This window comes from Myotis nattereri, assembly GCF_964212035.1.
Source record: "Myotis nattereri genome assembly, chromosome: 8".
Lineage (NCBI taxonomy): Eukaryota > Metazoa > Chordata > Mammalia > Chiroptera > Vespertilionidae > Myotis > Myotis nattereri.
Genome location: NC_138083.1, coordinates 11952612 through 11977648, shown reverse-complemented (window position 1 = coordinate 11977648; position 25037 = coordinate 11952612). Strand labels below are relative to the sequence as shown.

Here is a 25037-nt window from a genome sequence, read left to right as displayed (position 1 = left end):
TTCCTGGTGGGCTGTTCGGTGGACAGGGGCTGTGTTTTACAGAAGGCAGGCTGTTGCCCTTCGACTTGACATTCTTCCAAGGCAGTGTTCATGGGCTCTTCTCTTTGGCCTGAAGAAAACAAATGGGATCCCTAGTGTTTTGAGGCCATTAGACTGGTGAAGCCTAAGGATGAGAAATGACGTTGCCAATGGACCTCACGATCCTTAAAAACTACACTTTGTATAGTTCTAGGGACAGTCATTTTTAGTGCTCCCACAATCTGACAACTTCAGACAGCGCATGGACAATCTGCCTTTGTAAATTTAGGTCAACCCCAACCAACACATTATCTCCTCAACACTTTGGAATCCACCTATAATAGCAGGACGCATCTGAGAGTATGTCATTGGCTAAACATACTGAAAAATACTAAATGCCAATAGTGAAGGATGAACCAAGCCTGTTTTCTAAAGATGTGCTCTGTAAATACACTTAACTTTTGCTGCTACTCTAAATTTCAAGGTAACAGTTTCAAGCCATACCCCAATATCCCCCAAAAATCTTACCTTAATTGAAAATAGTACAAATTATGGTTACATGCACTCAATGTAATCTCTGAGTTAGCAGATTTAACAAAATGTGTCATCCAACACAGTATTTCATTCATTTCGGAAATTGTGATAAAATACATCCTTAAAACCCAAATCAGTATTTCAAAGGAAAACAATAGCTGAAAAAAGTTGTAAAAGAAAAAGGGGGGTAGGGGCACAAAGCATTTGGTTTAGAGAGACAAAGATGACTCAATTACATGTTGCAGAAGACAGGCAAAACGAATATGAAATAAGCAAATTTTTTAATCTTAAGTTTAGCTTTCCTTAGATATACTTATATTTCATAGTGATAATACTAAGGGAGAACATCTGGATTTCATCCTTGGCCTCATTCACAAAGTAAAAAGGGATGCTGGATTCACATGTAAATGATTTTAGTGTTTTAAGTCACCACATTTAGTACAAAAATGTATCTAAATAGTCTAGATTCTTTTCTAATAACTTCCAAATGGTGAAAGTCTTCACTGCTCAAATACTTTCTTGAGTGTAAACTTCAATAAGTCATAATGTTGTAATGATTGTGGGAATAAGAAGTGAAAAGATTAAAAAGGCAAAAGGTATCTACTCTAGTGGAAGTCTGAGAAGGCATTACTTCTAGTGGGTTCTCTGAGGTACTTAGTTCATCTCTGCTCCAGATCCTTGGCAATGAAAACAACTTTGGGTTTGGATGAATGAGAATAGATTCTAAATACTTTTAAAAAGGATATTGTATTTCTTTATGTTAGCTTAAAAGCAATTTTACATAAAACAGTGATTTTTCTAGTAATTAATGATGAAAGAAGCCCTGAGGAAGGTGGACCCCTGGTGCGCACTGCACAGCTCTGTGTAAAAGGGAAATGCAACAGTAGAGACCCTTACTGGAATGTCCCCTATGGATTCAACTATGGCAGTGGTTCTCAACCTTCCTAATGCTGCGACCCTTTAATACAGTTCCTCATGTTGTGGTGACCCCCAACCATAAAATTATTTCCGTTGCTACTTCATAACTGTAATTTTGCTACTGTTATGAATCGTAATGTAAATATCTGATATGCAGGATGTATTTTCATTGTTACAAATTGAACATAATTAAAGCATAGTGATTAATCACAAAAACAATATGTAATTATATATGTGTTTTCCGATGGTCTTAGGCGACCCCTGTGAAAGGGTCGTTCGACCCCCAAAGCGGTTGCGACCCACAGGTTGGCGACCCACAGGTTGAGAACCGCTGAACTATGGGACTAGGCAATGTTCAAAATGGCACCAATGGTTTAATACTCTGGTATTCATTTCTGGTAGGATCTGTTAGAAATGGAAATGAAAAAAATCAAACTTTAAATTTCTTGACTTTAGCAGCCAAATTAAACCGGGGAAATGTAATTAGGAATACTGTTCACTAATTTTTTATTAAATAACTTAGAGATGCCTCTTCCTTTTATTCAAAGGAAAGTCAACTTGATCTTAAGCTTATATGCCCATAGTAAGCCTTACCCAAAAATTTAAAAGATATCTCATGATCCAAAAGCTATGTTACAGTTAGAGGCTGATCGTTTTTTGAAATACCTACTTTGGAGGTGAACAGAATATTTGCACTGGCTTTACTAACCCTTTGAGTGCCAACCAATATCCTAGGAACTATGCTAAATTTGCCAAGGCATTTTGAGTTAAGATTTTTAAATTCTTTTTTCCCCACATAAAGAGTGAACTACTAGCATCTAATAGTGACACTGCAGGAGGAGCGCGATAGCGCTCCCAGCACTTTTGGCGAAAGACAGGAGGAGCACGATCGCGCTCCCAGGCACTCTAGGGGCTAAACAACTTAACCTGCATTTAAACTATCAGAACATTTTTCTGAATAGAGAGAAAAACTATAAGAAAGGAACTTTTGTTTTTTTATAGTAAAGATGAATGCTTTTTTGAGGGTCCTGAAATAATATGAAAAGAATTATTTTGTGAAAGAAAATCATTATTTAGTTTGTAAGAGCAACTACATTTATGCTTTAATATCAACATTTTTCTTTACTAATAGAAGTTATTGCTCAGAAGAGCAAACACAGCTATGCTATCAACTGTTGTCAAGTTGTTTCCAATTCAAATATATATTTTAAATAGACTTGCTTTGACAGTTGAATTGCTTCACCAATTCAACAGCTGCAAAGAACCAAACTCTAAAACTGTGCTCGAAATGTATTGTTTTATCTGCTTTAAGAAATTTCAGATACATTTTAAAAGAAAGGGGAAAGGTGTGTATTTCTTTTTCAATTCACACAGAAACAGTCATATATATTTCATGAATAAGCATTCCTCTTCTGACATATATTAGGTACAAAGAGTTAAGAATATAGTTTTTATAGAAAATATTCCAAAATCTTCCCCCTGTAAGAAATTCTGCATCACATACTCTAATGAAAGCAGCAATATTTTATGCAAAAAACCCATATGCATTTATTTGTAGGTCTTAATACAGCAAAATGTTAAAACTGAGAACAGTGCTCATTTTTCTAATTTAATATATAAAATGGAACTTCTTCAGAAAAAAAGATTTGCATGAAATTTACCTTACCTATGATTTATGCTCTAAGAGTACATTTTATAAAAGTCAGCAACCAGGCTTCCTCTATGTTTAAATTGAAATGAATGTGATAAATAAGAATAACTTTCTTTTATGTAGTTGCAAAGAGAGTCAATAATCCTTTCAAGAAAGAGACTATTTCATTTCCTCCCAACTTGGATTCACCGTAAACACGATCCACAAATGTTATTGGAACCTAGTTAAAAAAATATATGTTAAGTCAGTCTTCAAAAATATTAGAAAGGAAGCGTAGCAGGCATATAAAAATTACTAATACAACCAAAACAAGATTAGTTCTATGATAGCAATTCCTTTAAATTGAAGCAATTCCTTCAATTCTCACAGCAAACGTGTGCACCTCCTCCAAGTCTTTAAAATTAAACAGGCACTTTATTATCTAAAAATGGGCTAGTATCAACCAAATCGACATCTGTTGGAAAGCATTGATCCTGCATATTAAGTTGGTTTACTCAAGTTTGACTGCATTTCAAGGAAAAATTATACTACAAAAGTAAAATAGCCTTCCACTTAATTTTTTCATTAGTCTGTCAAATTTAGCTGTCAATATGTTTTAGTATTAAGTTAAAAATTTTGTAATTTCCACAAGAGATGTGGCATTCTAGTTAGCTACTTCCTGCTCTGAGAAAGAGTCTTAGTGTTAAACAAGGAGAGTATTCCCTAAGAGTTCACGAGCTAGCTGTAAATATTACAGACCCTTACCCCCTCCCCCGCGCGATTCCTGTGCTTTTCGTTTACTCATAGGAAATTGGCAATGGAACTCAGCATTCACTTTTAAGTTGGATGGGTGTGGACTATGGCAAGAGGAAAAGCAGTGAATACACTCATCCCAGAATGCTGAGTGGTGATAAGAAAGGGCAAGGATGGAGAAGATACCAGTAACTTTTAATTATTTAAAAGGGAATGCTGCCTTTCTGTTAATCTTGGTAGGTCAAATGTATTGCTGTGAAAGGGATGTGAATTTTCACCCGTTAGTGCATGGGCATTCCCAACAGCTGGAAGCCTTTCACATTTATTTGGTAGTTATGAAAATTAAACTTTTTATAATGAAAAGTCTAAACCTTATTATTTATGAGGACTACAACATACTATTTACAATTAATTGCATACCTCGCCAATAGTATAATGCAACTGTCTTGCTCGAACAATCATTTCCATCTGGAAAACGTAGCCTTTAGAAACACATTTTTCTATTAATTTCTGTAGAACTTCTTTTCGATATAACCTGTATGAAATTTAAAAATATATATAAACACCTAGATAAATACACTTGTCTACATGCATCCTGACCTTTCAAAAAGTTCACTGGTGCTCTAGCCGGTTTGGCCTGCGGACCGAAGGGTCCTGGGTTTGATTCTGGTCAAGGGCATGTACCTCCCCAGCCGGGGCCCTGGTCGGGGCTCATGCAGGAGGCCACCAATTGATGTGCTTCTCTCACATCAATATTTCTCTCTGTCTTTCCCTCTCTCTTTCACTTTCTCTAAAAATCGATGGAAAATAGCCGCAGGTGAGGATTAAATTAAAACAAAAAGTTCACTGGTATTTTTAAAACCTCAAAATTTTACTAGTCATCCTATATAGTAAAAGCATAGTATGCAATTTGTCCCCTCGACCAGAGTTCTTCCAGGAGTTCGACCAAGGGGTGGGCCAGCAGGGGGAAGGGAGGGAGGCCCCCCCTAGCAGCCAGCCGCCAGCCGCTAGGGACCCTACCAGTGCACGAATAACAGTTGATATACATTTGTCCTGAAACAAACAGAAGGGTCATGAAATATCTTGTAAATAATTTAGAAAATGAATTCTTAGTATCTTTTAGAGAATTATTTTCCTACCATACTATCAGAAATTATAAAAATATAGTAAAGTAAATCATTCAAAGCAGAACCACCTATTGTTTTTAACTCTTAAAATTAAATTTTAAAGTGGAAAGAGTAAGACGAGAAAAAGACTCTAGTAATTAACAGGGGTTTCCTCATAAATGTTTATGATGAGCTTCTATTTCTGGAGATCTACTAAATAAATTTCCCGGGATACAGTAGGCCCTCCAGGGTTAGGTTGGTTAGGTTAGGTTAAGACAGGAACTGGGAGGCAATCCTGGTTGGACACAGCTATCACCAGTCAGATGTCACAGTCAGATACTTATAACGGGGGAATGAATGTGCAGTCTAACTGTATGGACTGTAGGCTAGACACAGAGCTCATCAGGATTTACAAAGCAAGACAGGAGCAGGGAAGTCCTGTGCTTGAACCCAATCAGGAGCTCCCAGTTATCAGTCTCTTAGGTAAACAAACAAACAAGCAAACAAACAAAACCGCCAAACAGTCTCAATAAGAAGGCAGCAATTTCTCTTTTTTGGGAGCAAGTTAGGAGAGGCAGTTTGGCATAACTTTGTTCTCTTCCCAGTTAAAGGCCACCTGGATTTACAATGCCTGAGGATAACCCATATTCCCTTTTTTTCAGGCTTCCTCTAGGGAACCCTACCTTTTTTGGCTTTTCAAGCTTTTAAGTGGATATTAAATGACAGAGAGAGGAACCTGAGAATGACTAGTATGTGCACTCTTTTACCCACACAGGTCCCATAAGAACTCAAAAGTATAAGCTTGGAATAAATCTAAAGTGAGGAGAAATGGATGGTAGAATATTTAGTCAATAAGTATTTACTAAGCAACCTACTGTGTTTAAGGCTCCTTTTTATGTTTTAGGATTTTAGCAGTAGAAACTAAATAAATTTATCACATAAAGTTAATTAAATAGGGGAGGGAGATTGGGATTATGGGAAAGACTATGATCATGATGGGATATTTCAGCATCACATTTTAAACTGGGTTTTGGCTAGGAATTCTGCCCCTTTAAGTCATTTTATTCCTCATAAAAAGTTATTTTGTAAGACATTTATTTCTCTTTATTGCCACCCCTTCTCCACCACAGTAGCTTTAAAACTATGGCTAATGATGTAATACTGCATACATGAAGCCATGAGCCAATAAATAGGATAATTAGGATCCAAGTGGTCTTCGCTATTAAATGGCTTTACATCAGACTGCAGTCTTTTTGGGTTCCCTTTTATTTGGTAAAAGACACATGCCTCCTCAATACTAGGAACTTCATCTAATGAGAAGTTGAACTTTAATAAAACATGTATTTAATAAATCACAGGGACAGAGAGCTCTAATGATTTAAAAGTAGTGAAATCCACAGGCTCACTTTTGCGTGTGTGGCTGTTCTGATATTTGCACAGAATACACTCAATCACTGCTCTCTCTAAAAGGACGCCCAGAGCTCACCCCCTCCTCTATTCCCCACATGGTCTGGTGGCAATGAGATGCTGCCATCCAATCCTCTCTCTGCTGTGTTTTTCTTCACAGCTGGGTCCCCATGTGATGCTGCAAGTCTCATGTCATTAGAATGTATAAACATGAGGACAGTGCTTGGCATGCAATCAATGTTTGCTGAATCTAAAATGAATCACCTTTTAGCTTTTTTGAAAGCACCTGCAGAGCTTTCAATAGGGGAACTAGGCCAAAAAACAAAGCCCCTACCTATCTCCACAACCCATGGAGCCACCCTGGATCTTCGATCAGTCATCATGCCTATGGCCTGTTAAGTCCACATTGGCCATTCTGTCCTCACAGAGATTTTGCAAGTGCCACTACTCTTTGCATTGCTGCTACATGGAATCGGTGATCTTAATCAGATAACACATTATTCCTTTGCCTTGAAATGTGGAACAAAAGGGATACATTTACAGGGATACATCTGTCTTTTACACACCAAATTCTGCTTTCTAACCAATTTACATTTTAATTCTAAAGAGGCTTCACTTTCAATATTTGGCCTCTAATTTGTGATGTCTCCTCTCCATTTTTTGGGGAGTGACAGACAGGGAGAGGGCAGTTGTCTGTGGCTCATAAACAATCTTATTTTACCAAATAAAGACATTAAAATAACTTCTCTTCACTTCTGACCCTCTTAGTGTCTCTGAACTGCTATTTAAGACTTACAGTTATACTACAGGCACTAAGTATTTTTAATGGTCAGCTCCTACTTTTTGTGTGTGAATTCTAATGAAGAATCAAAAATCAACATTATTTAATGGAAAAAGTAAATATCAAGTAATACTAAGTATTAACAAATGCATGGGGTTTGGGCTTTAATGAAAATGAACAGGCATTTTATAGTTTTGATAACAAATATCTGGCAGGCTTTAATCATTTGGCATGGTCATATAATAGTTCATCTACTGTAGCAGTTCTAAAATTAAACACATACACCACTCCCTCCCAGGAATAAACAAAAATAAAAAAATACAGGGACGCAGCAGGAGGCTTTGTACCAATTAAATAAGAATATTTTATAAAAAATATAATGGAGAACAAGGTAACCGAAAAGACTCTACATAAATAAGGTTTTAAACTTTTCTGTGGACAATGCTACAAATATTTATATAAATTGCAGAAAATTCCTGGAAGAGATGCTGTTCTCTGGAGCACATTACCAGTGATAGCAATGTTTAGAATGAGTAGTGAGTGGTCACTTTGGGCATCCCAGAGGGCACTCCTATGGACAGAATATTAATGTTAATATTGACAAGCACACTAACTTGAGCCCTGCCTTAGGTGCTCTTTAAAAAGCACAATATTTTTCAAGACGTGTAGGCTTCATTAGCAGCTTCTAAGGAAATACAGTCTGCCTTTTTAGAGTCCCAGGACAAAAACAGGGAAGAAATGCAAAGCATTTTTTTTTTTAAATAAGTCATTGTGCCCAGCAGTTGAGTGTCTACCCAGGCACCAAGAGGTCACCAGTTCGATTCCCAATCAGGGCACATGCCCAGGTTGTGGGCTAGATCCCCAATAGGGGGTATGCAGGAGGCAGCCGATCAATGATGTTTCTCTCTCATCGATGTGTCTATCTCTCTATCCCTCTCCCTCTCTAAGAAAAAAAAAAAAAATCAATAAAAACATATTTAAAAATAAAATAAGCCACTGTAAAGCAAGAAATTTAGGCAAACAGTTATAAGCAGCAGAAATATAAAATTATAGGTTTTCACTGTACCTGAAACTTCCTGTTAAATCAGATGCTCCTGGTCTCAGCAAAATCTGAGTTACAAAATTGGCCCCACGGCTGTCAAATAAAATGATCAGATTTTCTTTATAAAATAGTTTCTAAGCAAGAGAAACACATCCAAGAGTACTAAAACTGCTATCCTAATTTCATAAATAAATGCAACACTACTTCACAAAAATATTAATTCTATAGAACAAATAAATTTTTAGTCAGTGCAAGGAGATCTGATGTTTCTCAATTTTCAGAAAATAGGAACATTTGGAGGGAACCTATAAAGCAATCACTCTTAAACTTTAGGTATGAAAGGGCCTAGGTTTTTAACTTGTGTATTTGCCAGCAGCCATTTAGAATTTCAAACATCTGTCAACTAGCAAGCGATCAGGGATCTGGAGTTTCCTTTTCAGATTCTAATAAGCACAAAGGAAGAGTGGCTTCAACTAGGTAATAGGTCAGTCTGCATAAAAATGATGCTTTTTTCAAAAAAAAAATGAAGGTGTGTAAGTGGAAGAGGGCTTTGGTTTTTGGCAATCTCTAGAAATTGTCCAAGGTTCAATCCGAGACTGTCTTAGTGTGCTTGGGCTGCTATAACAAAATACCACATTACTGGAGGCTAGGAAGTCCAAGGAAGTGAAACCTCTTCCTGGCTTACAGATGGCTGTCATCTTGCAGTGTGCTCACACAGGGAAGTGGGTGGGGTCCAAGCTTTCCTCTTTTCTTCAGAGAGCACTAATCCTACCATGAATGCCCCACGCTGAAGACCCCATTTACACCTAATTACCCCCCAGAGGCCCCACCTCCAAATACCAACACTTACAGGGTAAGGTACTCTAACATGAATTTTAGCAGACACACTGAGTCCATAACAATGACTTTAGGGCACTGCTTCAAACACATCTAAGAATCAATTACAAGCTATTACTGACTAACAGCTATTATTAACATTTCAAAAAGATGTGTGAAGAGCTCTTGAAAAAAGTGACTTTTGTACTGCAGCTATTTTATTGTGCTCATATTTAAAAAAAAAACTTTTCTGGGCAGCCTGGAGATAAGTTTCCACAGCCAAGGTAACCACCAAGGCCCTCTCATGGAAAGATTATCTTTATATAAATAACACAGGGGCCCAGCCGGCATAGCTCAGTGGTTGCATACTGACCCATGAACGGGAGGTCACAGTTCAATTCTGGGTCACGGCGCATGCCAGGCTGAGGGCTAGATCCCCAAGTGGGGATGGGGGGAGGGGGGGAGGGAAAGCATACAGGAGGCAGCCAATGATGACTCTCCATAATCACTGATATCTCTCCCTCGTCTCTTCCTCTCTATGAAATCAATAAAAACATATTTTTAAAAAATATAACACAGGAATATAGCTGGGATAATGGCTAACAAAAACATTCCCCCCCCCCTTTGTTTTAAAAGCAACAACAAAAATTCCAGTGCATAGTCCCCACCTCCCCCAATATGTGTGTAATCAAAGAAATTTAAGTATATATATCTATAGTGTGTTTGTGTGCGTGTATCTGCATATATTTAAGGTAATGTATTTTTAAATAGGAGTCTCTTAAAGTACAGCAAGAGTCAGACAGAATTTGGGTTCAAATTGTGGTTCTGGACCATATAAATGAGACCTAGCACAAGTGATAACAATCTTTTCAGGAGTTTATACTTTAAGTCAGCTCAGACATGAACAACTAATGATATTTACAACTAAATGGTTCAACTAAAAGCTATGAACTGTCTCTGACTGGGACTCCCTAATTTTAAGAACAGTTTCAATGACTGAAATCAGAGAGGCCTGAGAGATCGCTGTTGGTCTCAACCTTGTCTACAGTATAATCACCTGGGAAGCCTGTGGAAAATACTGATGCTTTGGCCCCACCTATGAGAGCTATTCAAACGGTCTGCATTGTGTGTGGGCAAGCGAAAGGGAGGATGAATAGGGAGCAGTTGTGTGTAATTTTCTCCTTACATGATTCCAATATTTAGCAGGATTGAAAATCAGTTTTATCCAACCCCTTCATTTCTCTGAAGATTGAGGCATTTACATGTTTTAAATGACTTGCCCAAGATTCACAGTTAAGAGGCAAACTTGAGATGAAAAGAATCTTCAACAGGAATGAAGTAGGTGATAAAAAAAAAATACTAATGGCCAAAAATATTTTGCAGGTCTTCCATTCTATTTCTGCGCCCCTTGGTTATGGGCTTGCCTTGACCAAGAATTAGCCCCAAAACCTCGGACTCAAGAAGCCTTATGGCGGCAGACTTGGTACTGTTGGACGCTGTCCTTAGGACACCATGTAAAGAAGCTGGTCTAGCTTCCCAGAAGGCGAGGGGCCACAGCAGAACTGACATGCCCCAGACAACAACCGCCATCAACTACTGGATGGATGAATGAGGCCACTTGGATCTTCTAGCACAGTTGCCTCTCCAGCTGAAGAAAGCTGCATGACTGAGCCCAGGTGAAGCCAGCAGAGGACTCACCACCAGCCAATCCACAGAACCAGAAGAAATAATGTCGTTGTTTTACGTCACTAAGCTTTGGGACGTAAAGCAGTAGAAAACTGAAACAGGTTTCATTTCCATTTCATGATGAGGAAAGTAAAGCTTAGGAAAGGTAAAACATGCAAGGTGACAGATAATTAAGTGACACAGTCAGGATTTTAACCCAGGTCTTACTCCAAAGCCTCACTACTTTATGCTGCTTTAAAAAAGTTGAAATAATTGTCTTATTTACTTAAAATGATAAAAAATATATATGGAGAACTACCTTAGTAGTCCCAAAATATAGATGAATAGTTCACTTAAAATCAAAGCTGAAGGTCCAGAGAATAAATTTGTGCTGAATCATACCATTTTTACCAAAGGTTCAAAGGTTTATGTTGATTTTCCTTAGTGAAAAATACCCCAAATAAAATACTCTAATCATAGGAAAAATTGTAGGTAAGAAGTTATCTGGAAATATTTACTGGAAGTTAATACTCTGATCCCACCAATACCAAGGCAGTATGGTAATTTAACCTAAATACCTGTTATAAACATATTTATAGTAGTTACACTAAAAAAACAGTAATCATAACACATGTATATACCTGATTAATTTTCTTTTCAAATCCCAGCCATAAACACCTCCATTTCCTTTGTAGCGAGTTCCAGAGACAATGTCAAAATTACCTTCCTTTTGCTTCCTGTAGAACAAATAAATTAGCTGTCAATTAGAGAAAGCTACTGGGATTTCAATAGTTATTTTCAAGAGTTACACAAACAGAACTGTCAAGACTTGCATCTAGGAAAAACAATGCCAAGGAAATAGATGAACTATTATTACTACTGAAAGATCTTTCAAAGTAAGGTTTTCAAACTTCATCCTTTTCTTCCTTCATTGATATTTAAAACAGTACATTTGCTGACTGCACCATGTGAAACCATCCTAAAATGTAATTAATAAAATTAAATTAATACAATCTCCCTGAATTTCTGTTCTTGTACCTGAAGTAAACAATGCTAAAACAGCCTGGCAACCTTCTAGATCTTTCTCTTTGTTTACAGAAAGACAACTCAAAGACAGGACTCCCTATAGTGTTTTATGTCACTTTCACAAATTTGGAATTCAAAAAAATATACGTTTTGCAACTTGCTTTTTGTCAATTAATACACATCATGGAATCATGGATATCCCTACAAAGTTGACAAAGAATTTCCCCAGTCTTTGTTGTTGTTAATCCTCACCCAGGGATATTTTTTCCATTGTTTTTTAGAGGTTGGAAGGGAGGAAAGGATGGGGAGAGAAAAAGAGAAACATATGAGAGAGACACATCGATTGGTTTGGTTGCCTCCTGCACACGCTCCAACTAGGGCCAAGGATTAGGTACATGCCCTTGACCAGGAATCAAATCCGAGACTCTTTGGTGTTCAGGCCGACACCCTAACCACTGACTCCCATGGGCCAAGGTCTCCATTCTTCTTAATAGCTGCAAAAATATTTAATAGAATATTTAACCTGTATACTCATATGGTTGTTTCCATGATGGGTGCCCCGATTTCCAAGAGCACAAGCACAATGAATAGTACAGCCTGCTGCTTAGACTACCCACAGTAGAACACAATGGAATGGCTAAAACAACCCTAACACATCTCACCATAGAAATTACTTTCCAAAAACGTAGCAACTCACTTCTTCCTGCAATATTTGAGTGTGCTCATTTTCTGCAGTCTTATTGGTGCTGGATGTATTGCTGAATTAAGTTTTTAAGTTTAATAAACTAATGGGTAATAACAACATAGTTAATTATTTTATTTTTTTAATTATATTTTCATTGATTTCAGAGAGGGAGAGGGAGAGAAAAATAGAAACATCGATGATGATGCACGCCTCTCTCCCAGGATTGGTGCCCTGACTGGGAATCGAACCATGACCTCCTAGTTCATAGGTCAACACTCAACCACTGAGTCACATGGGTCGGGCTGCAGTTATTTAATTTGCAACTCTCTGACTACATCCTAGGGTGACTATCTTCTTAGGTTTATTAGCCATTTGAATTTCTTTCACATTATGGCCTGTTTGTACCTTTCCTGTTTCCTATGCCACTGTTTCTATTTCTTTATCAAGTCAAAGGGGCTTTGTGTATTGGAGATATAAGCAGAGATGGTATCTCTGAGGTGATTCAATGCAGAGATCAAAGGATAGGAAATTATTGGCCACTAAGGAGCAGGCAAAGAGCACCGCAGGCAAAAGGAACATAGCATTGTGTGAGTGCAGAAATGGAAGGAGTATGCCTGCAGTACAAACAGCAAAGGGGAGAGGCACAAGGTAAGTTCAGAAAGGGAGGCAGGGACCAGATCACACAGCAGTTTGAGGGACAAAAAAACCCCCCAAAACCTGTGGATTTTCCTTGCTGTGTTATATTTTATACTAAATTCTTGCCTAAAAATATTACTTAAAATATTCATGCTTAATGTTAGCTGATATGCCTAGCTTGACGAATTAGAAATGATTCTACATTTCACCATTTTGTAAAACATTTGTATTAGGACTGGGTTTTCTTTATCATGTTTAAGTGGTTTCCTTCCATTTGTACTTTCTAAAGTTTTTATTAGAAATGGCTAGTGAATTTGATCAAACAACTTTTATCATCTACAGACTTAATCATGCTATTTTGTTGTTGTTAATGTTATAAATTATGTTGACGAATTCCTGAAGATGAACCACTCTAGCATTCCTGAATAAACCTTATTTGTTCATGAGGTTTCACCCTTATGATCTAGGGCTTAATTCCATTTAACAGGAAGTCACCTACTAGCTTTTTCTGTAGTCTGGAATAATCTAGATAACAAAGGAATTATCTGTTGATCAGTTCCTCAGGGCTCCTAAAACACATCATTTAGTCACATACTATATACTCATGAGTCTCAAACCTATATGTTGGTTTTATTTTTGATAGCTAACAAAATAGCATGTTCATTTTTCAATTAATAAAGAATGAAAAACAAAAATAAGTCCACAATCAATATAAGATAAATGATTTGAATCATGTATTTTTTTCAAATATTAGAATTACCTACCTAATGAATTCAGGAATAAATTTTGGCTGAAATTTAGAAAGAATAAACAGTAAGTCAGTAAAATAGGCTAAGGCAATCATAAATCACTATTAAAGAAATACGCCACTTACATGGTGTGAGAGATCAGCATCCATAATAATTATATAGTTTCCTGTGGCATGTTTCATTCCATGCATATATGCAGTTCCTAAAAATGAAAATATTTATCTCTATTAAAGAAAATCAACGGAAATGCTTACGTTTACAACATCTGAACAGAGAAGCAATTGTTAAGCACTGAAAAGCATACATTAGTCCTCTAAAGATGATCCTGATCTAGTATAATTAAATATTATTTATTCTCAATGAAAAACATCTCTCAATTACATTCTTTGTCTTGAACTTCACATTAGTCCGAGGTACCATCTTCTGATGACTCCTCCTTACCAAGCTTCCCTGCTTCTAATCTTCTCATCTTCCCATTTCCACATAAAACTTCCTTTGTCAGTGTCTTCTACACTGTAGGAAGCCTGGTATAGTAGAGCCCTGCTCTGGTATTTGGGGCCCAAGGCACAGCTAGCAAATACTTAGCATCTTCACGCCTAAAAATTCCTCAGGAACTTGGCAGGTAAGTAACTGATTGGGAGCAGGATCTGGGGATTCCTGCATTCTCTGGCCCCAAACGACCACTGTCTTACTAGCAAAGCTGATCTTTTCTAACTTCTTGTTAAGAAGTGACTATCACAGCTTTTTGGATATACCACTGGCTGGTCAGTAATTCTGGTTGCTTTCATGGCAGTGTGCAGATTATTTCAATCCCAAACAACTTTCTGAATCAGATATTCAGAACATTTAATGAAGCCAGTTAACTAACAGTCTGCAGAATAACAGACATTCAATTTTTCAAACTGTGTTTCTCCAATTTTTCAGTAAAATTATACCAATTCTTTATATAAGCAATGATGACTAACAACAGAAATGAAGGCATTTAGATCTTCATCCCAGAATGACTGAGCTCATCTGAGATTTTAACTGTTTAAAAGCTAAGAAAGATTTCTTTTTTAAAAATAAGTACCTTTTTAAAACGTATGACTTAAAGAAACGTTCAAAGGTTTATAGCTAAGGCAGTGTGCTGGTCCAATATGTTTGCCCTCAGATCCCTTCTCTGGCCTTTCCCTATATTGCAAGGAACTTATTTCCCAGGTTGGCTTGTCAACTGGCTTCCCAACAGCTTTGAGAGGCAGAGGAGAGAAGGGAAGGTCAAGTGGCCTCCCTCTCTTACTCTGCCTCCCTGCACTGACTGCATATCCTCAATGACTCAACCGCTGCCGGGTATCACCAACTTCATCATTCTAGCCCCCTCTGGGCAGCCTGGGTTGCTGCTCCAGCTTGGGGGGTAGGAACCTCCAGCTATTACTAATCCCTGAGTAGCTTCACTATTCCATTTGGCTTCTCAGCAATTCCTTCACCTGTGTAACCAGGTTCTCTGTATTAAATTCCCTATATTGAAAGACTTGTGGTGGTTCTGTTTTCCCAAGTGGACCAAGACTGATACAGGCAACTCAAACCATTTAAATATCATTAAGATCATTAAAAATCATTATAGGGGGTTACTGTATTTTGGCCTTGTTCCAAACAAAATACATACTGAACAATCTGCCAAGTCAAAAAGCAGGTGATGAGTGAGAGGTTCTACTTACCTAGTCCCAACTTTTTCTCCCGTGGTCTTAGAAGCTGTAAGAATAAGAAAGAACACTTTGACACAAATGATAAAAAACCTAACTACTAAAAACTCTTTTTTATTCATATAAGTTGTACTCATTTTAACAAAAACATAGCTGTATTTTTTAAATCTTAGAGCAGAGTATGCTTAACATTTTTTTTTTTGCCAAAAAAAAAAAAAAAAAAAAAAAGCAGTTACCCAACAAATCAAATAGTATAACAACTTTTAAGGAAAACCAACATTTTTTCTCACCCCTTCCTCACAATAAAAGCCAAATTTTATACTTTTTGTTTTTCTGGTGCTTGGAAACGATGTGAACAATGTTTTATATCTATCTCTTAATTTATCATTTTAAACTATCTATTGATTACTTCCAAGGAAACTGCAGGTCTAACTCATTTATTCTATACCTTTTTGGAATATTTGGTAGCCAGATTTGTTTTATTCAATTCCCTTTGTGATTTTAAATGCTGCTATTATTCTTCCTTCAACAACTTATCTTGACTTTATGCTTGGATAACCTCATCTCATTCTCTACTGGCCCAATGACAAGGTTTTCTTACAGCCTGTCAATTACTTAGTCTTTCTATATTTTGTGCTACATATACAGACGCTGATTCAATTGCTTTTCATCTTATCTGAAAACTTGAAAAGGTAGGATGCCAAGTTTTGGATTCTGTTCTAAGTTTCTTAGATACAGGGCTCAGGTAGACACACACCTGAGTGCATCTTGTCCCCTGCTGCATTTGCCAGTGTCTCGGCCGGTTGCCTCAGCATGTGAATCTCTGAACAAAGTACTTTCAGTTCCAGTCACCCAGGACAGGTTAATTTTATTTTTTACTACATGCATGCTGCTCTAGGTCTTGGGGAGGAACAAAGATAGATAAAATACATGCCTGCCTGATGAGCTCTTAAACAGAGAACAAGACAATCATCTATAATAATTACAATTCACTGAGCAAAATCAAACAAGGTATGCCAGGTTTTATTTGATTTTTGTGACAGTTACTGACAAAATACTGAGCCCATCTGATCTCAGCCCTGAAAAAGCCAATCTTTTAAAGTTCATGTGAATAATCCCGTATTTCAGCTGGAAAAACTATTTGTTTCAGATAAAAAATAATTTTGTCATTTATAAGTTTCAGATTATTCAAAAGTTTATACAAACTATAAACCATGTTGCATATGACAGAATACTATAGAGCAGTTAACAGAATGAGATCATTTGGTGACATAATGATATAGTAAAAAAGTAACTATGATACAGAAAGGTTGCATTCATATTTAAAAACAAAAAATACCAGCACAATACCTAGTTCTAAGATGTGGACTCATACACATATATGCACAAAAAGGCAACACACACCAAACTATTGACTGAATTTGACCCTGGGGAAGAGACTGGGATGCAGATCAGGAAATGCAACTCAAAGGCAACTTCAGTTTTATAGGTAATATTTACATTTTACACCAAGAATGTACTTGATATTTCTTACATAAGGAAAAGTACAAATTGTTTCATTTAGTGTGCTTAACTTTTAGACCCTGAATTATACTCCTTTTTGATCTGCTAATTAGCTGTGTGATCTGGGCAGTAAAGGGCACAATAGAGCTCACCTTTCGGGGGTTATGAGAGCAAGCAGTGAATTCACAGGTTGCTAGGCACAGACTCTCAGAAGTACACTTACAACACAACTGCTTATGAACTACTTCATGTGAGACTATAATTTGCTTGACAAAAAACTTATTTTGTAAAAGTTTTATCATAGAAAATCTTGATGACACTTCAGACAAACTATCAATTTGTACTAGAATCAAAAGTATCTGAGTGAACCTGTTACCATACTCTTGAAATCAATGGGTTGAAGAGAAAAAATAAAAATACAGCTTCAGCTACGAAAGGTTAACTGTATTCTCCTCCTACTTTGCAATTCTTTACTCATTGAGGCTCATTTTTCCCATTATTTGCCATGTGTAGTTCTTGTTTCATGAATTATCCATTTTTGTACATTTGATTGGGGCACTGATCTTTTTGTTAGAGATAATTTGGTATTTGGGATTAACAAAATATTTTATTATATTAGTCAAATCTCTTGGTCCTATAGTTATGTTTCATGTTTTAAAAGTAATGAACACATCATATCTTATTATACATATGTAGATGTGAAAAACCATCTCCATCTTTTTGTTCTTTCTTGCTGTGGCCTTTGACCAACCTCACTGCCCTTAAGCAGCATATCAAAGCCTTCTAGTCAATGATGATCTGTGTTCCATAAAATGTAACCATAAATACTGTTAGTAATGGCCAGGAAGACAAGCAAGATGACTCTCAAACTGGTGGCAGTATCAACCACCAGTATGGCCCCTGGTGCTACTGCATTCTTTTCCCTTTGTCTTTTCAATCATTGGTACCTGAGTTATAGTAGCAGAGAACAATTTGCACAAAACTGCTGGGCTGATTGATCTGCCACAGATTTTTTTAAAAATATATTTTATTGATTTTTTACAGAGAGGAAGGGAGAGGGATTGAGAGTTAGAAACATCGATGAGAGAGAAACATCGACCACTGCCTTCTGCACACTCCCCACTGGGGATATGCCCGCAACCAAGGTACACGCCCTTGACCGGAATCGAACCTGGGACCCTTCAGTCCACAGGCCGACCCTCTATCCACTGAGCCAAACCAGCCAGGCCTGCCACAGATTTTTATCTGATTTCAGGTTAGGGGAGGAAACAAACCTCACATATCAAACATGACAGAAGCATTCAAACACAGAAAGGTTGAAGTCCTCCACAATGTCAGATCTCCCTGCCCTGTAACAGTTCAGGACACGTGTCTCCAACTTTTCTACCATCCCATCTCTGCCATTTATTAGTTAGCTGTGCAATCTTGGGAAGTGAATTAACCCTCGTCTGTTTCTTCAACTACAGAGTTAAAAAAAAGTCTTCCTCAGCTTTCTCCTGAAGCATTCATTTCAACTAGTCCAAAAGGCTAGCTTGGACAAAGCATCTGGGCTGAATCACTTTATCTGAGAAAAATAACCATTTTTATCCATCTTTCCCCTCAACTAAACATTCATACATCACTTAAAAGTAAGTGCCACCCCTGGCAAGGCCTGACACTGAAAAAAAAAAAAATGTTCTAGTTTAAATAATTTAAAGGTCATAAAATAATGAACAGGGAATTTCCCTGGTACAACATGGAAATTGTGATAATAGAGGCTAATTTTCTTATGAACTTTAATTTTATTTTGTTGATGGGAAAAAATGGAATGCTCTGAGGAATAATGTTGTTTTAAAATTTGTGAATGTCAATTTAGTAGGCAATCCCTAAAATCAATCAATCAGTTAGACCTCAAGGCTGAGCTTCTATGACATATGTATTCAAAATATTGCCAGGTTGATGTCCCCAGATTAAATAGCAACACATAACTCAGAGTGTTCTATATATAATGTGTGCATCAGTGGCCATGGCCCAGAACTTCTGAAAGAGAAGCAGGGGAACTCTTGTTCCTGTGAACCTACCATCATCACTGGAAGTCACTGCTAGAGGCTCAAGACCTGTCAACTTTCTGTACTCCTAGGCAACAGGAGATATTCAGCGAGGACTGGAAAGTGACAGATCTGTGAGTTGCTCTGTGAGACAGACAGAATTTCCAGTATAGGAAAGATTACCAGGTATATAAGAGTAACACATCTCCCTTAAACTCTTCCCACCAACAAAGATCTCCTCCAACTAAATAGAAATTATTTCATTATTTAGATTTGTCAAGAATATTTGGATCCAGTGACTATTTTTATGATGTCAATGGCCATTTCTTGAAATGTAAATAATCAATAAAGGCTTTCCAAGAGACTTATGTTTATGCCAATGGTTCTTTGTTGAGAAGAGGGGGCAATTTTGCCCATAAAGGGACATCTGACAATATCCCGAGACATTTTTGGTTACCACATTGGGAAGGGGGGTAGCTACTGGTATCTAGTGGCTAGAGACCAGGAATGATGTTAAACATCCCACAACATACAGGACAGCCTCTCACAGCAAAGACTTATTGGTCCCAGATGACAACAGTGCCAAGATGGAGAAACTCTTACAATACCCAATGCCTATAATGTATTTTCTAAATCCAAACCAGTGACCAAAAATAAAATTTATGAGGCCATTATAAAATGAACTCTCCATCTGCCTAAGTTACTCCCACAGAAGAGCAGGCTTCAAGGTACAGTAGAAAAATCTAAAGTTTAAGACTCGGAAAGTCAACCTACTCCCACAAGACTGTTCTACAGATAAAAATAAAAATAAAAATGCCAAGTACTCTAAACAGCCATTTCAGTTTCAGATGAAAATAGTCACCTTTCTCAGTTATAAACTTTTAGCTGCAGGCAGTATTTCCTTTTGAAAGTATGAGAACACCTAGAGAAAGAGGGCAAGAAAGATCAAGTCCCACATTACCAACTGCAACCTTGTTCTATAATATTCCTTGTCAATTCAATATCGTGCTTTAATTTTCTCCTTCAAGAAAACTTATTTACAGAATCAGTCATAAAAACAGAGTTCATCCAAAGACTCACTATTTTGCTGTAAAACTACTGATCAACGTATCAAAAAGATGTAAAACTTCACCCTAACCGGTTTGGCTCAGTGGATAGAGTGTCGGCCTGCAGACTGAAGGGTCCCAGGTTCGATTCCGGTCAAGGGCATGTACCTTGGTTGCGGGCACATTCCCAGTGGGAGATGTGCAGGAGGCAGCTGATCAGTGTTTCTCTCTCATCGATGATTCTAACTCTCTATCCCCCTCCCTTCCTCTCTGTAACAAAAAAATCAATAAAACATATCAAAATAAAAAAAAAGATGTAAAACTTCAAACACAATGAAAATGCATCTAAATGCCAAAAAGTGTTTATCTTTTCAGTTTCTAGACAGATTGAATTTAAACACTGTTCATCTCTCATCTTTCCCCTACAAAAACACAACTGAAAAGATAGAAAAATATTCACACAACTTACAATTTTGTTTGATCCATAGATCTTCTCCAACTGTTCAGCAACCTCCCTTGTTCCATCTGGGCTCCCATCATCTATGATTATAATTTCATAGTCGATTCCACTAAAATAAGAAAATTAAATTTGTATTGTTTGAATATAGTATTATAACAAAAGCAATAATTTTAAAATTACTAATTCTTAACCAGTAGTGGAAATTTATTGTCATAGTAATCACTAAGGAAAACTTCAATTACCAAATGAAATGTCAAATATTCAGTACTTCACCTCCAAACTCAACATGTTGCTGAAAACTGTTATTATAAAGTCCTACGATGTTAAAAAATTCTCTCACAGAAAACATAAAAAAAAAACCCAGCCAAAACCGGTTTGGCTCAGTGGATAGAGCGTCGGTCTGCGGACTGAAGGGTCCCAGGTTCGATTCCGGTCAAGGGCATGTACCTGGGTTGCGGGCACATCCCCAGTGGGAGATGTGCGGGAGGCAGCTGATCGATGTTTCTCTGTCATCGATGTTTCTGACTCTCTATCTCTCTCCCTTCCTCTCTGTGAAAAATCAATAAAATATATTCAAAAAAAAACCAAAAAACAGTGAGCTCAGCAAGTGTGGGTCAACGGTTGAGTGTTGACCCATGCACCAAGATGTCATGGGTTTGATTTCTGGTAGGGGCACATGCCCAGGTTTCAGGCTCAATCCCCAGTGGGGGACGTGTGGGAGGCAGCCTACTGATATTTCTTTCATTGATGTTTCTAATCTCTCTAAAAAAACCACATATTTCTTTTAAAAAACCAGTGACATATATATATATATATTATATGTGATAGTATATCATATGAAGTTTTATTTACTTTGGCAATAGAATTGTGGAACCTTAATATCAAATAGTTTATTAACTATTTCAAAAGTATATTTAATAGATAGCTCAAATTGATTGCATAGCTCTGGGTGATCATTTAAAATTTAATCCCAAACGATTTTAATAACATAATCAGGAATAAATCCAACTTAATTTCACCCTTTAAAAAACCTACTTCAGAATGGCAACATAATATTTTACACCTCTATTTCAATAGTTGTACACATTATCCTACACTAGCAAATAAAAGGAAATAGCACAGAATAACAAAATATTTCAATATCCGCCCTGGCCGACGTGCTCAGGGGTTAGAGCGTTGGCCCACATACAGAAGGGTCTCATGTTTGATCCCTACCCCAGTTGGGGTGTGTGCAGGAGGCAACCAGTCAATGTGTCTCTCCCACACTGATGTCCCTCTCTCTCCCACCTCCCTCCTTCCCTTCCACTCTCTCTGAAAAGCAATGAAAAGCAATATCCTCAGGTGAGGATTAACAAAAAAAAATTTTCAATATCCTTCAAAATTAACATCTTTCTGCTGCTCCTGGTTGTCTTTATGGGATAGTTTCTATTCTAAAAACAAGCCAGCATAATACTTGGATGTACATGAGAGCACTATCATGCCTGACACTACCCCCTGTAAAAAACATTCTTTTTGTTAACTTTATTGGAAACTTAAGGGGAAAGAAAAGGAGGCAACGCCAAACTTTCACACACAACATTCTGTTTCTTCTTGGTAACATGCAAAGAAGTCAACCAAAAAACACATTCCACTCTTAAAAGTTTAAGAAATTCAGCCCCAGCAAACTTGCCAGAAAGAAAACTCAGCCTTATCAATTCTCCAGGAGTCAAAAGTATGACTTCAGCTTCCCAATGTGCTTAAACTCGGGCATGTGCTTACAAGCTCAAACAAGTACAATGTTGATTCTAGCTGATGGGCTGAAAGATACACACTTCAAAGCAAAGGCACTTCTCTAGCCCACTTCAAAGCACCATAGCACCTGAGGGTGAGGTAGCTGAAAGGAATCAAGCTGAGCAGATATTAGTTAAAGTGACTGAATCTGACAAGTTGTTTCCTTCATTAAACTTCATTCTTAAGAAATGTTTTCATTGATTTGGCTGCCCTTTGCACACTCCTACCAGGGATGTTTCTCCCACATTGATGTCTCAATGAAACCCGGGCATGTGCCCAGACCAGGAATCGAACCGAGGACCTTCTGGTGCATGGGATGATGCTCAACCAACTGAACCACACTGGCCAGGGCTAAATTTCATTTTGATTAAATAAATCCATTCAGAGCCCTGGCTGGTTTGGCTCAGTGGATAGAGCGTCGGCCTGCGAACTCAAGGGTCCCAGGGTTGATTCCGGTCAAGGGCATGTACCTTGGTTGTGGGCACATACCCAGTAGGGGGTGTGCAGGAGGCAGCTGATCGATGTTTCTCTCTCATCAATGTTTCTAACTCTCTATTCATCTCCCTTCCTCTCTGTAGAAAATCAACAAAACATATTTTTTTAAAAAATCCATTCAGAGACTATTAAAATATAAACTGCACTACATAAAGTATTTAAAAATAAAGCAAAAATATTGTACAATCAGAAGTCAAACAGGAACAAGATAATTCTCTAAATTGAAAAGAGCTTGTAGAAATCAAAATAAAAATATAATTTAAAAAGAGGAAAAAGAGATGAATTAAAAATCTGAAGAACTATGTATGTGAAGATAGTTATCTCATTCAAAGAGAAATAATTAAAATGGCAATGTTTATGATTGTTTAACCGCTATGGGGTACACCTGAAACTAATACAAAATATTAAATGTAAACTGTAATTTAAAATAAAATTTAAAAAATAAACGATCGTGCAGCTGGAAAAAAAAAACACACACACCCAGCAATGCTTTTCACCAAAGAGCACTTCCAACGAAGTAACAATACTCAGGTTGACTGGCTGCGGGAGAACAGGCACTCTCTGAAGAATGCTGCAGAGTCCTGAGCCAGTACAATCTCTTTTGACAGTAATCTGTCAATAACTATCAATTTTAAGCACATCTCTATTGATCCAGCAGTATCACCGCAAAGACTTTATCCTGATGTACCAGCAAAAGTATGAGTGTTTGTTGCAACGTTAATCTTAACAAAGGAGCACTCACTATGTGTCACTTTTCAAAATGCTGGAAAATGTGGCGTGAACACGTCCCTGTTCTCATTCGTAAATGTAAAAAAATATATGTATTTTTAAAAAATAAACTGTGTTTGCCCTAACCGGTTTGGCTCAGTGGATAGAGCATCGGCCTGCGGACTCAAGGGTCTCAGGTTCGATTCTGGTCAAGGGCATGTACCTTGGTTGCGGGCACATCCCCAGTGGGGAGTGTGCAGGAGGCAGCTGATCGATGTTTCTCTCTCATCGATGTTTCTAACTCTCTATCCCTTTCCCTTCCTCTCTGTAAAAAAAATCAATAATATATATATATATATATATATATATATATATATGATAATAATAATCTATGTTCGTTGACATGACCCGGTTAAATAAAATATAACACAGCCACATGGAATATTATTTAATTTTCAAAATAATTTGCTAACTGTGTGTGTGCTGATATGGAAAAAGGTCTTCAAAGATTTCTGCAACGTGGTCCCATCAGTGTAACACAAATGGACGTTACTGTCCTGACACCAGGATTTTCCGAAGTTTAAGAAAATCTGTATAAACACTTTCGAGCCCCAGCTTCTACGGGCCACAGCCAGCAGCCGCCGGTGGCCGGCGCAGCCGCCCTTGTGCTCTGTCCAGAAAGGCTGTGCAGCCCCGCGCAGCTCCCTGCCCGCGACACAAACCTCACGCTTACATAAGCCCCGGGCACCGGGCGGGCGAGGCTGCTCGCCGAGACGCCCGGCTCCCGCCGCACAGCCTGGCCACCCGGGCTCCCGGTCCCGGAGCGAGGAGCGGGGCCAGGCTGGCAGCCTCGCGCCCGCCGAGAGGGGCCAGCGCTTGAGAGAAAAGGGGATTGGGGGCGGCGGGGGGCGGGACGGGACCCGGGAGTGTAAACAGGAGAGATAAGGGAGTGTCTCACAAAACCCAAGGGCAGGAAGGAGAACCCGGGACAGGTTCAGATCCCCAGAGGTCTCCGCCTCGGCATCCCTCGCAGAGTGGCCTCCTCCCCGACACTTCCCTCCCCAGCCGCGGAGAGCAGGGCCGCCTCGCGCAGCCAACTGCCGGCCACCAGCCAGGGGAGCCAGCTCATCTCCTGCGGGCGAGGGCCGCGCACGCTACCTCTCGGAGAAGCTTTTCACCAGCAGCCACACGATGAGCGGCAGGTTCTCGCGCTCGTTGTAGGTGGGCAACAGCACCGAGTACTTGTCCCGTCCCGGGGGGCGCCCCGCCGGCTCCCGACGAGACCTCGGAGGGGTACGATTCGCTGTCTTGGAGGCCATGGCGGAACTCCGCGAGACGCCGGAAGCGGAATGACGTAAGCGCGGCGCGGACACGTCAGAGTCGGGCCGCGCCAAATGCGGGCAGAGGCGGGGGATCCTGTGTGGATGAGTGCTAGTTCTCCTAAAGAGTCAGAGCTGATGAATCTTTAAAACGGAATCTGCAGGTTGTTTCAGGAAATACGTACCTATTTATCATCTCTTCTAAAGTTCCGTAAAGTTTTTTAGTTTATTCCGGTCTCTAGGAGACGACAAGCCGGAAACGGA

General features: G+C 38.4%; 1 protein-coding gene across 2 annotated transcripts; it reads right to left on the bottom strand.

Annotated features, from left to right (window-relative positions):
* Window positions 1-817: 817 nt before the first annotated feature.
* On the bottom strand, window positions 818-24935 carry DPM1 (dolichyl-phosphate mannosyltransferase subunit 1, catalytic). 2 transcript variants are annotated; one of them, XR_013996309.1, is made up of 10 exons: window positions 24613-24773; window positions 20491-20590; window positions 15461-15494; window positions 13892-13968; window positions 13782-13807; window positions 11312-11407; window positions 8214-8282; window positions 4274-4388; window positions 3137-3341; window positions 818-1875 (listed from the first exon to the last, which is right to left on the bottom strand). XR_013996309.1 is itself a non-coding variant. In XM_081096927.1 (9 exons), exons 1-9 carry the CDS (start codon window positions 24771-24773, stop codon window positions 3237-3239), a joined length of 783 nt encoding a protein of 260 aa, XP_080953053.1. In that variant the 5' UTR covers window positions 24774-24935; the 3' UTR covers window positions 2261-3236. The 2 variants fall into 2 exon arrangements, 1 of the variants encoding a protein (XP_080953053.1); XM_081096927.1 differs by lacking the exon at window positions 818-1875 and having other exon boundaries at window positions 2261-3341; window positions 24613-24935.
* Between the last annotated feature and the right edge of the window lie 102 nt (window positions 24936-25037).